The 16,364-nt window shown below is 34.5% G+C and overlaps 1 protein-coding gene across 8 annotated transcripts in view; it reads right to left on the bottom strand.

The window, feature by feature from the left end:
- Positions 1–16,364, bottom strand: part of LOC106873535 (uncharacterized) — a 41,197-nt gene that overhangs the window by 3,291 nt on the left and 21,542 nt on the right. For 7 of the 8 annotated variants that reach the window (XM_014920926.2, XM_014920933.2, XM_014920932.2 and 4 more), the window contains exons 2-5: positions 13,409–14,277; positions 8,549–8,938; positions 2,818–3,006; positions 1,642–1,703 (exon numbers count right to left, since the gene is read on the bottom strand). In XM_014920926.2, coding sequence (XP_014776412.1) covers positions 1,642–1,703; positions 2,818–3,006; positions 8,549–8,938; positions 13,409–14,277 — 1,510 coding nt within the window. Of the gene's footprint in view, positions 1–1,641; positions 1,704–2,817; positions 3,007–8,548; positions 8,939–13,408; positions 14,278–15,777; positions 15,822–16,364 lie in introns of those variants that run through there. The other variant, XM_014920928.1, reaches the window with a different exon arrangement.

Here is a 16,364-nt window from a genome sequence, read left to right on the forward strand (position 1 = left end):
ATATATATGGCTTCTTTCAGTTTCCGTCTACCAAATCCACTCACAAGGCTTTGGTCGGTCCGAGGCTATAGTAGAAAACACTTGCCCAAGGTGCTACGCAGTGGGACTTAACCCGGAATCATGTGGCTGGTAAGCAAACTACTTACCACACAGCCACTCCTGCACCTATACAAATACATATAATATCAGCAGAATGACAGTGTATTTCATTATCTTTGCTTCTTTCTTCAATTTTTTCCTTTTATAATTTACAGCTGTAACAACTGGTATGTCAATGAGTAAAATGTAGAATTTATTATGCCTTTATAGCACAACGGACATTTATATAGGCATAGACATTTAATGCATTTCAAAGCTGGACATAAGAAAATAACTTTTGTAGGTTTTCAGCTTCCACTTTCTCATGGTTATATGGCTCAGACGGAATTTGTTGAGACAGATTTTCTACAGCCAGATGCCCTTCCTGTCACTAACCCTCACCAGTTTTCAGTCAGATATTTCCCAGACACATCTACATAGAAAACTGGAAATGAAGGGCACTGTTTGGGTGACAGTAACACTTATTTTACAACTATGACACAATGTCAAAAACAAGGAAACATTAACACACACACACCAGGCTTCTTTTCAGTTTCTGTCAATGAAATTCACTTACAAAACTTTGCTCAGCCCAGAATTATCATACAAGACACTTGCCCAATATATAATACAGTGGGACTGAACCTGAAACCATGTGGTTGGGAAACAAGCTTCTTAACCACAGAGCCATGATGCACACACATATACACACACGTTACACATTCCTTTTATCACTCCTTTGTCTATCATTCCTGCCACTATCACCCAGTCTCTATTGCCCATAACATTATTATTATAACCTCTAACACTCATACTCCCACAGTCATCTCTCTTCTCATTGTATTATGCTACCAATGTGACTAAGGATAGCAGTGAATCTCTAACGTTCGCTACATATTGCATCCAATATCACTAGGGATTCTGTTGAACTTGTTAGATTTTTATTTCCAACAGTCCTCCCTTCCCTTGCCTATCTTGTGGGATATACTTAAACATCCTCATCAGATTTGTATACACCCCATACACTACCTATACTTTCTATACCCTGGCCATTTGGTATCAACATCCATCATCCACTCCCACCATGTATCCATCTCTTACAATCCATCACTCTCTCACCCCTGTCTTCTGGTGTGCTGGTGTCACAATAAAATTGCACCTAGTACATTCAGTTAAGTATAGGGCTGGAAGGACCCCTTTGTTTTGTTAAAAACAACTAAAGCTTTTCTAATGCAAGGGGTCACAATAAAATGCATGCCCCATACACTCTGCAAAGTGGGTGCTGTTAGGAAACCAAGCCAAAAGTGGAACTTATAAGCAAGATGCAGTCAGCTGATCCATTGAGGAGAGCAACCCATACCAGCATTGAAAGCAGACATAAAATAACAAGGTTGAAAGATACAGAAAATTGTGCCTGTCTTACATCAAAATATTAGCCACCTACTGAATTTCAATGAATTTTGAGCTTTAAATTAACATTTTTATAATGAATTATAGATCATTTACTTTTCATATTTAAAATGATTAATATTTAGATTTTTAATTAGGGTAGGCACAACTTACAGAGGTTTTTATAGAAAGAATGTACTCCACAAGTTCTTTCTCTAAGTCACTCAGTTCTGGTGCTGTAAAATAATTGTAATTTGTATATAATTTCATCCATGTTTATCCTTATCATCACTATTATTATTATTATTATTATTATTGCTATTATTATTATTATTTTTATTATTATTAATATTTTTAATGCTGTCATAATAATAATTGCTTCAAATTTTGGCACATGGCTAGCAATTTTTGAGGATAGAGTTAGTTGATATCACTGATTCTAGTACTTGGCAGCTACTTTATTTGTTGACCCCAGTGCATAACTGGTACTCATTTCATCGACCCCAAAAGGATGAAAGGCAAAGTTGGCCTCAGCAGAATTTGAACTCAGAACATAAAGATGGATTAAATGCCACTAAGCATTTTTCTTGGCGTGCTAATGATTCTGCCAGCTCACCGCCTTAGTAATGGTAATAATCCTTTCTTCCTTTCAAGCACAAGGCCTGATATCTGGGGGGGAAGGGGATAGTCAATTACATCAACTTATTTTACTGACTCCAGGAGGATGAAAGGCAAAGTCGCTCTCAGCAGAATTTTGAAGTCAGAACATAAAGACAGACTAAGCATTTTGCCCAGAATGTTAACGATTCTGCCAGCTCACTGCCATCATTAATAATAATAATAATAATAATAATAATAATAATAATAATAGCAATAACAACAACAGCAATAATAATAAAAACAATATTAATAATCATACTTTAATATCTTTACTTTGAATTTTTAGAAAAGAAACTCTTAGAAAGTAGTTGACGATCAAATATAGTAATGGAGGTGCACATTTGATTAATTTTTAGGAGTTTAAATATTTGAGATGGAAATTCAAATTATGCATACATAGGCATATATTAGAGTTAAATAATAAGTTTTTCATTCAAATTTGATGTTAATAAGTTCGATAAAAAAAAAAAACAGAAATTGTAATCATATTGATTGAGTTTTGTTTTACACAATATAAATTAACAACTAATTCGAATATTGTGATGACAGATGTAACATGAAACAGATACATTAAAATTTTGGGTAATTTAGTTTGAATGTAACATAAACACATGACGAATCATAATCAAATTAATTGCTTGTGCCAGAATGTAAGAACTTGAACTGAGAAGTAAAAAAGACAATAATTACATTGGATTCCATCAATTGGACGTGGTCTAGCACAAGCACCTTCTGAATCAGATGCTGATGTCTGTGTATCAGCGAGAGTCATCAGTTTATCAGCCACTCGTTTAAACATATCAGTTTTCGATTGCTCATCGCTAGGTTCAGAAGACATAACTCCACCGACAGCACCATCAATTTCATCAAGTTCTCTATCTGTTTATAACAAGAAAAATGGGGAAAATACATTCATTAAAATTTGAGTTTTTAACATAAAATACATCAAAACAAACACCCCACACCATTCACTATTTATATAATTTGAGCAAGATGTATATGTATGTGTACATATATATATATATATATGGAGCCTGGTGTTGCCATCCGGTTTCACCAGTCCTCAGTCAAATCGTCCAACCCATGCTAGCATGGAAAGCGGACGTTAAACGACGATGATGATGATGATGATATATATATATACATATATATGGGTGACACCCTTCAGTCATGACTGACCATGGGATTGCACCTAGAAAGTTACCCTCTGAGGCACATGTCCAGGCAAGGTTGTTTATGGAAGACCAGCAGTCGTCCATGCATACCGGTCTCCCCTCTCCACGCCACCAATGTTATCCAAGGGAAAGGCAAAGGCCGATGCAGCTTGGCACCAGTGACATCACAACTCATTTCTACAGCTGAGTGAACTGGAGCAATGTGAAATAAAGTGTCTTGTTCAAGAACACAACACACAGCCCAGTCCAGGATTTGAACTCACAACCTCACGATTGTAAGCTCAATGCTCTAACCACTGAGCTATGTGCCTTCACATACATATATACATCATCTATGCCATTTTGTTTCTTATAGAAAGTCTGAGTATCTCAACTTGTAAAAGTCTTCCAAGCCACAAACCAGGGCAAGTATTTTCAAGGAGGATGAGCAATTGGCCATGCATGCAAGACACCCTTCTACATGCCAAATAGTGTCCTATGGAAGGTGGGAGTCTTACACCTTGGCACCAGTATCACTGCAAGGCACTTCATCTAATATTCTAAGAATCATGCCAGTTCACAGGTGTGTGTGTGTGTGTGAGAGAGAGAGAGAGACTATACAATTAAAACTATAACAAGTTTTCACTGAGATACCTAAATATATATCAACAAACCGGAGAAAATGATGTGAAACAATAACCAATTTTACCACATGCAATATATATCAAGCTGTGGCCATGCTGGGGCACTGCCTTGAAGGATTTTAGTTGAATGAATTGACTACTCCAGTACTCATATTTTTAAAGTCTGGTAATTATTTTATTGATTTCTTTTGCCAAACTGCTAACTTATGAGGATGTAAACACATCAACACCAGTTGTCGAGCAGTGCTGGGGAACAAAAGATATATATATATGTATGTATATATATATATATATATATATATAGACAGAGAGAGAGAGAGAGAGAGAGAGGGTGGCCCAAAAGTAGGTTTACAATTATTCAACTATCTCTTTCACATTCATATATTAACAGTTTAGATCTTAATTATAAAACAACATGAAACCATTATTTAGCAAGATGGAGCACCTCCACATTATGTGTTGACAGTAAGGGACTACCTTAACCAAGCCTTTCCACAGTGTTGGTTTGGAAGACAGGGCAGCATTGAATGGCCACCACGTTCACCTGATCTGACACCAATGGATTTCTTTTTTGAGGATGGTGTAAAGACAAGGTTTATGAGAAGAATTTCAAAACAGTAAATGAATTAAAAGATTATATTTCTGAGGCATTCACTGAAATTGATGGAGATCGGAATTTGTGTTGCACTGTGTGTCAGAGTGTTCTAAAGAGGTTTGAAGAATGTTGGAATGTTGAAAGAGGATATTTTGAGCATCTGAGAGATTAAACATTGTCTGTTTAAGATGTGCAATAAACAATATGATTGTAAGATAGAAATTTAAATGTAATAAACTGTTTTAAAAGAGATTTAAAGTGCCTATGTGATAACTGTAAACCTACTTTTGAGTCACCCTGTATACACACACACACACACACACACACACATATATATATATATATATCAATTGTGAGCAGCATATTTTATTGTCCTCAAAAGGAACTGCTACATTTTAAACAAAGGGAAAACATTGATGCCAAACTACCCATTTCCTCCCTCTGTAAAAAAATCTAAGTAATTTTCTGACCAGCAAGGGACTCATTTTATATTTGTGTAGATTTAAAAATATAATTACGACTTAGTTTTGGAAAACCTTTCAACAAGTTTATAACATATCACTATCATAATTCTTGTATTGGTCTCTTTAGTAATTTTGATGTAGAAAATCGAAAATGACAGCGAATACAAGCCAGTAAACATATCTACTCTCACCCCACTAACACCATTTCCCTGTTATCTCAAAAATCGCACGTTTGTTCCCCACCACTTACCTAATAGAATGATTTATACACTCTATGCTATCTTATCAGTACAGAAATCGTCAGAGCTTAAAATAAAACGATTGTAGTTTGATAATTTCTTGACAAACCAAGTCAGAAATGAAATTTCACTTGAAACCATTTCACTTCACTTACATCACTATTACGTTAGAAAGAGCATGAACATCACAACTACCACTCCCCTTCTGTTAGGCAATAGACCTGTGTTTGAAACAATAACATGTAATAAAATAATTGTTTCTAATATAAGCAAAGAGCTGAAATTTAGGAGGAGAGGCTTAGTCAATTAAATTAATCCCAGTATTTGATTGATATTTTATTTTGTCAACCTCGAGAGGATGAAACGCAAAGCTGATCTAGGTGAGAGTGAACCGATAATGTTAGTATGTGTTGATGCCATGTAAACAGCATCCAGTATACTCCATAAAGTGGCTGGTGTTAGGAAGGGCATCCAGCTGTAGAAACCGGGCCAAAACAGACTATGGAAAATGGTGCAGCTCCAGTCAAACCATCCAACCAGCATGGAAAAAAGACATTACATGATGATGATTTCATACTGTAACAAATCTGCTAATCCAGTGGCCTTATCTAATAAAATAATTGCTTCCGATTTGGTAAAAAAAAGCAAACAATTCTGAAAGGAAGGAATTAGCTAATGCCATCGGCTCCTCATATTTCACTGCTACTTTATTTTATTGCTACAGAGAGATGAAAGGCAAAGTTGGCCTCAGTAGATTTTAAACTCACAATGTAAGGAGCCAGAAGCAATTTTTCTAGGGCTCTAACAACCCAACCAGCTTGCCACCTTGTCTAATGAAATAAGAGTTTCAGATTCTGGCACAAGGCCAGTAATGTTGCAGGAGGGAGTAAGTCATTTACATCAACCCCAGTACACAATTACACTTATTTTGTCAACCCCAAAAGATGAAAGGCAAAGTTGACCTCGGTGGAATTTGAACTCAGAACATAAAGACAGACAAAATATTGTCAATCATTTTACCCACCATGCTAAGACTCCTGCCAGCTCACCATCTTGTATTTAATAAAATAATGGCAACAATAAATGATTGCTAAATAAATTACTTTAAATAATAAACCTTTTTTTTTTTTTTTGAAAGAGTATGATTTAGTCAATTAAACAGAAATATGTATATTAGTTCTTAACCCTAGGGAGATAAAGAAATAGAGCTTAGTGGTGAGACTGTTTTACAGAAAATTAGTAGAAGGTAAGTGCACGTAAGGTGGACAGAAAAAGGACTTCAAGGATACACTCAAAGCCTCACTGAAGAGCTTTGAGATCAACCCAGACACTGACCACCCTGCCAGGTGAAGTTGCATCAATAGGGGTGCTACCTCCTACAAACTGAACAAGATTGTAGGGACACAAGTGTGCAAGTTCAGGGCCAATTCCTTGCCTTCAGTCGCAGCAGACCACTAGGGCCTGATCTGTTGCAGAGCCTTCCAAGCACACATTGGACTAATTGGCCACAGCCAGACACACCATGACCTGTCCTCTTCTCCATGTGATGTCCTTGGTCACCATTGGCAACAACAGACGAACTAATAGTGAGACATTAAACTGGATCAGTTGGTATGCTGCTATCTTGGCCATTTTAATCATCATCATCATCATCACAGGAAAGAAACTAAATATTTTAACTGTCAATATAATAAAAAAAAGTGATTGTGTGATGTTCATGCCTTTCTCTGAGAACAATGACATTGGGAATTGATTCACCATTACTTTGGGATTAAAATCAACTCATAGATTTCATTCACAGAATGTTGGACCTTATTTCTTCACTGATTTTAAACAAAAATCAAAAGTCCCCGCAGTCAATTCAGTGTGTTTATTAACTTCATTAACCCCAGAAGGACAAAAGACAAAGTCAAACTCAAAAGTACTCAAAATAAGAACATAAAATTTAGTAACTAAATACTGCAAAACATTCAAAACATTTTGTCCTTTGTGATTGTACCTGGTTGAGTCAAACCACCACCTTTATATATTGCTTGCCAATAAACTAGTAAGTTAATAAAGACAACAACAACATATACGAGAGGTGCAACAAAAGATAAATACATAGCTTAACTATAAGAATGAAAAAAAAAAACCATTTACCAGCTGTGTAGTACTGATGAAGACAATGAGTGATGAGTGAGTACATAAAATACATTATTTTAGTTTGAGAAAGACAGAGAAACAGAAACTGAGATGTAGAAATATTCATGATACTATCAAGTCATTTAATCTGAACTAGTGTTTTCAGAGATAGCCAGGCCCATAGTAGTTGGGACAAGCTAGGGTTTGATAAAACAATTACATGAACAGGACACATAGGGTGCACTTAATTTTGATTTTTTAAAAAGGTTTTATTTTTACTAATTTGACCCTTTAGTATTTAAATTGGTCATATAAGGTCCAAATATTTTACCTATTTTGCTTTCAAATTGGCTAGATCTGGCCTCTCAAACATACCTTACAATGTCATTCTAAAAATAATCACATCATTGAAATTTTGAAGCTACAAGATTAATGCATGATTAATTCAAAATATTGCGAATAAATAAGCATTACATTTTGACAGAGTAATCAATGCTAAAGGGTTAAGAGATTGCTTCAGAGTTTATTCTAAAACATATGTATATATACACCTATATACACACATGCATGCTGCATAATTTATAACCGATCATAAACATGATTATGCGTTGTAGTGAGGAATTGCAAGCGTGCATGTGCTTTTAAATAACCCAAACAGTATCAAAAATATTTCAACAGCTTTCCCAAAAAGTACATTAGACAGAGCAGTAAGAGAATACAAAATATGTATGCATATCTACATATATATATATATATATATATATATACATATATATAGAGATACAAATACATTCATGCAAAGTATGAGAAACTTAAATATTAAAATGATAATCAGTTGAAATCAAGCAAGAAGCAGTGAATTTTTAGTATTACATTTCCATAGGTCATAACAGAGGCTTACATTAATTTATGTGGCCTTTGCTATGATCTATGTAATGTACAGCAGTTAAGAATTAAATTTAAAAGAAAGTAAAAATTAAAATATATATATATTGTATTATTATTTTCACTAAACTAACTGTAAGCCCTGAAAGAACAATCGTTAAAGAGGTCATCATGCTCTTGTAGCACTTGTAAGCAAGGTGCTTTTTTTTTCTTTTTCTATTTATTTATTTTTTTTTAATATGGAAAGTTTGTAAGCTTCCAATGATTTTCGATAAAGAAAATTTTAGCTTGAAATACTTCCTGGACGATAACTTACCATTATTAACTTCAGTATTATCACAGTCACTGAGATGCTCATAATGCTCAACAGATGATCTGCGTTGAGTCAGACCATCTGGTGTACAAACAGTCGTTACTTTCTCAACGTGTTCAGCCTTAAATTCAAAATTTCCTCGATCTGGAAGATCACTGGTAAAAACTGGATTAATGTTCAGATGCAAATTTTTTCGTGGAGCCGAAGTCTCAATAAGTGGATAGTCGTTCCCAGTTTCATTTTCTAATGCTATAATCTCATTGAGAACATTTGTGGTAGTGCTATCTTTATTATCCTTACTTTCTTCTTTGATTACATGTATAGCTTTATCATTGCCTTCAGATGCTGTTCGGCGATGGATGTTTTGAATAATATCCTTCTGCTCAGTGCTTTCTGTTCAATCAATAAAAATATGGTGGTAGTAATAGTGGTAGTAGTTGTTGTTGTAGTAGTAGTAGTAGTAGTACTAGTGGTTGAGCTTTTTCATTTAATTGTAAGATGTTCAATGCAGAGAATTTGGTAGTGAATGGGTATATAACTTTATCAATGCATGTTTGTAAATGTGTAAACATGTTTATCAAAATCTTGCATGTCAATAGAATAAATTTCATTTGAAAAAAACCAGAAGCATGTGTGCTTGTGCTTATTATTTTAGGCCTCTTATGATATATTAATGCAACAGGTAGCACAGTAATATAGCTAATACAACAGGTAGCATAGGAATGCATCCAATTTATTTTCTTGATTAAATGGACAAGTTATATCAATAGTCTCATTATCATTTATAATATAGAATAATTACTTTCTGAATTTAAACATAAAACGCATACACATATGCTTATATACACACACGTAGACAAATATAAATATTTATATAAGGGCATCCTATTTGTAATGTCATTTTTAGCACATAGAATGTTTTAATGTGCCTGGTTCTCTTTAATCTTATATACTTTGTAAAAGTTATCCATCCCATTCACCCAGCCAGAAACACATCAGGCCTAACAACATACTTTTTACACATAATGCCTAAGTGTCAGATCAGTGTTGCTGTGTATCAAAAACTGCACCTTGTTGGGGTTAGAGAAATGCATATACTACATACAGTACTATTCTGTTTCAAAAACAGAAGTGGTATTATAGAACTCAGATGAAACAGGAATTTTGTCACAGATATATTTGTATGTGAAAAAGTAGATTAAAATATTTATTCCAAAGTAATTTAACAGAAGCAGGACTACTATTGTAAATGAATTACGTTTCATAATGATTTATCAAAAACTACTCTTTGAAAAAATTATTGAATGACAGTCAAAAACTTGACCTATGATTCTCTTTGACTCTTCTTTTAAATTGGCTGACATTTTACGAACAGAGCCAAGTGTCTAAATTAAAAAAAAAAAACAGGTGTCATGAATAAATTATCTAAATGACTGTGTAAAAGTTTATACAGCATTTCTTACTGATGGATTTGAATTTCAATCACGGAGTAACTGGAGATAAAATATGCTTTTAATGTTGTTGTTGTTGCTGTTTGTTACAAATTCTGACCTGATTGGACAGATGAATAATCAGTATTTCTAGTCACGATTATCCAATAATTTCTTATTGTTCTGGTTTTGTAACCAATGTACCTTCTTTTCTTTGTTTTGAAGGAAAAACAGAAAATAGTAAGGTGTGATTTGGGTGACAGAGATTCAGAGATTTGACAGTTATTTCTAGCAATGCTGAAGGTTATACGTTGACTCAATGATATTGGTGGTAATGAAGCCAGACATAACTATAGTTGCAGTAGTGTTTATTGCCATTTAGCATCAAGTCCAAACCAATGAGCAAAAGCATTCCAGCCATGAGCATTCCTTCTTTTTTTTTTTTTTTTTTTTTTTTTTTTTTTTTTTTTTTTGAATGTCTAAGACTACATTGTTCTGCAAAGTGTTTTTACATTTTTTATTTTAAAGATGATGGGTAAGGTGTAATGAGGGACATTTGGCTGCTATTTCTGGTACGTTGAGCCACTTTGACCGTTTACAAATGGGTCTATGTAAAGTGTTTGTGGGCAGTGTTATGCTTATGAAGGAGAACGAGACAAAAGTTACTATTATGCCATTACAGTAATCCCTCCACTTTCCTGGGAGTTAGTTTCCAAAACACCAAGCGATAGGTGAAAATCCGCAAAGTAGAAACAGTACTGTATTGTATATTTTTAAAAATTATTTTTACAATTTGTATATATTTATTTTATTATAAATGCCAAACAACATCATGGAGGAATTGATGGAAGCTTAAATAATAAACCGTGATAGGTGACTCATGATATGGCGAGGGATTATTGTATTATAATAGACACCAGTTTAATGTCTTGATAGGGTACAGGAAATGTTTGAAACACTGCCCGGCTATGAAGCTGCCACTGCCACTATCACTGTTAATAAATGAGCCAAGACAGAAACTGCTATGTCATCACTCGACATGCTAGAAATAGCAGCCCAAACTCCTTCAAACCACAACCTACCTTAACTTGTTAGGAACAGCAGCCAAATATCTCTCAAATTACACCCTGGAGTTTAAAACAAAGGGGTACCCCTGACCCAGCAATACGTTCAGGTTATGACAGCTTAACAGAAAGAATGATGCGCCAGTACTCAGCTGGTGCTCATTACAAATGAGTAGACTAGAACAAAGTAAACTAATGTGTCTTACTGAACGACACAAGGTGCTGCCTGATCCAGGAGTTGAACTAATGGCCTTACACTTATGAGCTGAACACTTTAACCACTAGGCCACAAACATCCACTGGAATCCTGTAAGATGATTTAAATAGATTTATAATATTTTTCAAGGAATATGTTATAATGAGAAACTGGGAAACTGGCTCTAAGGTCCTTACGGATTAATGTGGACTAACCCCTAACATTGGTTTCAGAAGATGTTTTCTTTCTTTCTTTTTTTGTTTTTTTGTAGCACTATGTATTTCCAGTCACATTCTAACAAGGTGAATTGTGTGTAACGACAATAATTTTTGTGCAGTTAAATCTTAATCTAAGAAATGACACTACTTTACAGGGTGTGTGTATGTATATACATATATAACAACATATATAAGATATACATACATACATACATTAATATATGCACAAACACAAACATATGTCTATATATATATATATATATATATATATATATATATATACACACTGTATATTATACCCAAAACACGTGAAAAATGGTTACTGGTGAACAGAAACAAGAAAGACCATGTTTACAAAATTTAGAGAAGTGCTCAATTAGGATTTTAGGATTGTTCATTTTATTTCTAATGAAGACATTTCATTTGCTCAAGTGAAAAAAAAGAAGCTAATGTTTCCAAATTTTGTGAATTTGGTAAAAGGAAAGACCATTAAGAATTAATTATAGAATTTGTATATGATTAGTGCATTTTATAATTACAAGTAACATAATAATAAATATGGTCTTCAACAATGTTACAAATAAACATCAAACTTCTTAAAACAATACACAGCATTTCTATAAACGTCTGTTTTTTTTTGTAAGTTTGTTAGTAGAAATAGTTATTGATAAACACAGATTCTGTCAATGAATTTAAACGATGTGCTAAAATTTCTAACTTCAAATATGTAAACATTATTATATGGCTAAAATAATCTTCAGTTAAATCCCAAATCCACTTTCTTCAATTTAAGATATTTTTATATCATTCGATTTTGGAATTGGTAAATAAATAAATGTTATATGTGAAAAACATTTAGTCATTATTGTAAAGGAATTTTGAATTTAAACTCAAAACTTAATGGAGGTAAAAATGCCTACAAACTGAATGATTACAATTTCAATTCCTTTTTTCTAAAGTTTAGCTAAATTTAGAGCAAAATGGAAAACAATTAGGAATTTCCTCTCATTAAATTTGGGATTTAACAAGGCATATATTTACATGAGAAAATATATTTTCATACATAATATTTATCAACTAAGTCAGAAATCCCCAAAGTATCAATGACCAAGTAAAAGAAACAGTGTTGATTCAAACAGAAAACAAACACAACATTTTTATGTAACCAAGCACAACATATTCTGTAAAATGCCACTATGACTTATAGTTTTATATCATGCAATTTGTAAATAGTAGATAGCATCATTGGTAATATTCTAATCTGATATCAGGAGTGACAGTGCAACTCAGTTGAAATAAACACCACAAGGTATTTTTGTTTGAAAGCACAGGTTTATCAGTTATCTCACCAATATGTACATTTTTCATCAATATACATATTGGAGAAATAGATACATATGTACAGCACTTGAAACATATTTTTTTACTGAGAAAATCAGACATTTCTTATTCAGAAGAGCAACAAATTAGCTCCAACTTCCTATTTTGCAAGTTTTCATTAAAAATTTTCAGGGTTTGCTAAGAGATATTTAAAAAAGGAAGAACTATAAATAAGAATACAAGTTTTGGCTTCATCTGATTTTCTCTAATCATCATCCACACTGTGTCAGAAGGTCACCACTCTGAAATGTTTTCCTCATCCATGTTCTTCCTGCAGACAAGGAGGGGAGAAGTTGCAACTGTTCAAGAACTGCATACATGTCAGGGGTTATGGGAAGCCTATGAAGGCCTTGGAACAGACCATTTTTTCAGAACCCGTCGAGGGGAGGAGTTGCAACTGTTCAAGAACTGCATACATGTCAGGGGTTATGGGAGGCCTATGAAGGCCTTGGACACAGACCATTTCTTCAGAACCCGTCATGATTAAAAAACACAGATTTATATAGCAAAATAAGATTTATATGAAATATATTGATGAGTGATAAAAGTGAGATAATAAATGAATAAAAACTAACCTTTTCTCCCAAGAGAGAGCGTTTTCTTCCCATTTCTGTGAAGGGATTTTAATTTATTAAGAGATGATGGCAGTCCTTTCGAGCTTGAATTGTCTGAACTTTCCTTAATGCTAAGATGGGATTCAATATGACGTGACTCACCATTCTTCTCTTTTATTTTCTTTGACTCCCAGATCTCCCCTTCACGAAGGGTAATCTCAGTTTTTTGGCAAGGAATATCTGATATTGTAGACGATTGACGAATGTGCGTCCTTGTATAGGTTGTCACTTCCTTCAGTACTTTATCTTTTGTCTTCACCTTCTTCTTTGTTTTCTTATCTTTCTTCTTTATGAAAACATTGTCATTGTTCGCCTCCTTTTCAGCTTGAATCTTTTTAAACTTTCTCGATATGTTGAACGACATTCTCAGTCGTTCTTTCGCCCGTTTAAACAAGCTCTTCTTACGACGTACTCTCGAGTCATTATCAGAGCTAGACGACGATGAATTACTTGAGGAATGCCGAAGTTTAGAAGAATTACAAAGAAAGCCAGGAGCCGACGATGGTGACTCAATACTCGAACTACATTCCTCATCGCTTGCAAGAGGAGCAGTATTTTCATAAGTAATTTCAGTTTTTGTCATTGAATGGAAACTGTCATCACTTAAAATGGATTCTTGTGATGCTTTTCTGTAACTGGCTCGGCGCTTGAAATTTGGTTTCTCCTCAAAGACTTCGAGTTCTGAAACTTTTTGGTAAACTGAGTTCATTGGAGTTATAGATGTGAGGCTTTCTTGATGCCTCTTCAAGAACTCTTCCAAGATAGCATTAGCTTCTTGTTTAACCATAGGAATGGTTGACTGCCTACGCCTTTTCCCAACCATCTTGGAGCTATAGAAAAAGAAAATGAAACAACTGTGAAAATCAACATATAAGCTAATAAGTTAATAAATTACATCCATATTTAGATTTTTAAAATGTACAATACAGTTATGGCTCCATTCCTTTACTCACTAAAATAGTATCTACACACAGTGGCAGACTGGCCAGGTTGCCAGCTTGCCCAAAGGCAAGTGGGCCCCTGAGCCATTAGAATCCATATATGGGGGCCCATGTTAGTATCTAAGGGGCCCATCCACTCAAGTTTGATAGTTTTTTATTTACGCCTGGAAGAATGCATTGATTATTTCAGCCTGGTTATGTTTATAGACAGTTGAAAAGAATACTTTTAACAAAAAACAAAAATTAAATGACAGCATTGCAGTTGCGGGTGGGCTGCCTCAGTCTCCTGGCAACCAATATTTTTAGACCAAGTCTGCCACTGTCTACACACTACCCTCATTAATGACAAAACCAAATCTTTTCTCCATAGAATGTCATACTTTTGGAATTACCAATTGCCAGTCTTATAAGGCCTGCAAAAACCTCCTGTTTTCACCTATTAAATTCTAGTATAGCCATAATTAATCAGAGATTAACTTAATTTTTTTTTTTTTTTTTTTTTTTACTATGTTATTTTTATTAACTACATTCCAGTCATTGCAATTAATGGACAATCATATTCTAATAGCAAGTTTGAATTATATATAAATATACACTGGTATAGTTCCCATGTACTTAATCATGACTTCACGATTACAGCTGTCAACAGTCAAAGTTACACAATACAGGTAACATGCAATGATTGTTACTGGCAACTTGTACACAATTGATCAACTTGCCATGGAGTGCAACCAAATCTCCCTCAAATGACACCCTACTGTTTTATCTAAGTATGAGCCAACTCGGAAGTCTCTACATAGTTGCTTGACCTGGAAGAAATACAAGCCAAATCTTTCTCAAACCACACCTTACTTTCTTAAGTAAATATGAACCAACAAGAAGTGACATGGTCACTTGGCCTGCAACAAATCTCCCTCAAATCACATTTAAACACTGAAAGGGTTGGTGCTTCTTTCATTGTTTCATAGTATAAAGGGGATCAGAGATCTTTCAACCCCTGGATGGCCCAATAGCCAGAATGGATCTAAAATCAATGTTAGGAGTCGATAGTCCAATAATTTATCTACACAGACAAAACATTCCACCTTCTCTGCTCATCGAGATCTCACAACAAAGACCTCTACACACTTTACAAATACCAGGCCTTATAATTACCCACGAAGACCAATGTATAGCGATTATAACAATGCCAGAATTGCATCTCAAAGACTGGGCCATGTTTTTATACTCACAGGAAGCAACAGTTCCTTAACCTTTGTAAGGTACATGTGTACTCTGCACTAGAGCCATTCCTACATAAATAGAAGTGATCAGTTGCTAAGCAGACTCGACGACATCAAAAATAGAAGGAAAGTTACCCAACTGGTTGGTAAGAGATCATCTACTAACCCACTTTTGTCCAGTAATATCCTCCTCATCTCGTTGTTACTGCTTTGCTGAACTAGCAGACTGCGTGCACGACCATCTGATTCACTTCCATTTTTCAAATTAACCTTTGTTCTAGTAAGGGACAAAACTCAACAACACTCTTCTTACCCACATTTTTTTTTTGCCTTGACTCCTAACTTCAATGGCCCCACCAGCTGAGGAGATCGAAGCAATTTCCCCTCCTTTTCGAGTTACAATGTAAAAGAAAAAGGAAACAAAATGAAATCAACCCTCAAGTATTACTCCCATTGAGTTAATGGTTTATGGGAAAAGTTTTTAACTCAAATTTCAGAAAACGAAACCCTACCAAACAATCTTCAGCTGTCAGACAAATGATCCTGTATGTAGATGATGTACTCAATATCGCTGTAGGTTTCTTTATTAAACCTGCTCTCCGAGGATCGCAATGATTTCTACATCTTTATCACAACCATGCAACGAGACACGACACACTATTTCTAATTGTGGTGGAGTAGACTGAATTATTTCATTACCCAACATAGTTATTGTTTTAGTCGCCGTATACAAGTGTTACTCTTCATATATAT

This window comes from Octopus bimaculoides, chromosome 2 (assembly GCF_001194135.2).
Source record: "Octopus bimaculoides isolate UCB-OBI-ISO-001 chromosome 2, ASM119413v2, whole genome shotgun sequence".
In the NCBI taxonomy this organism is placed as follows: Eukaryota; Metazoa; Mollusca; class Cephalopoda; order Octopoda; family Octopodidae; genus Octopus; species Octopus bimaculoides.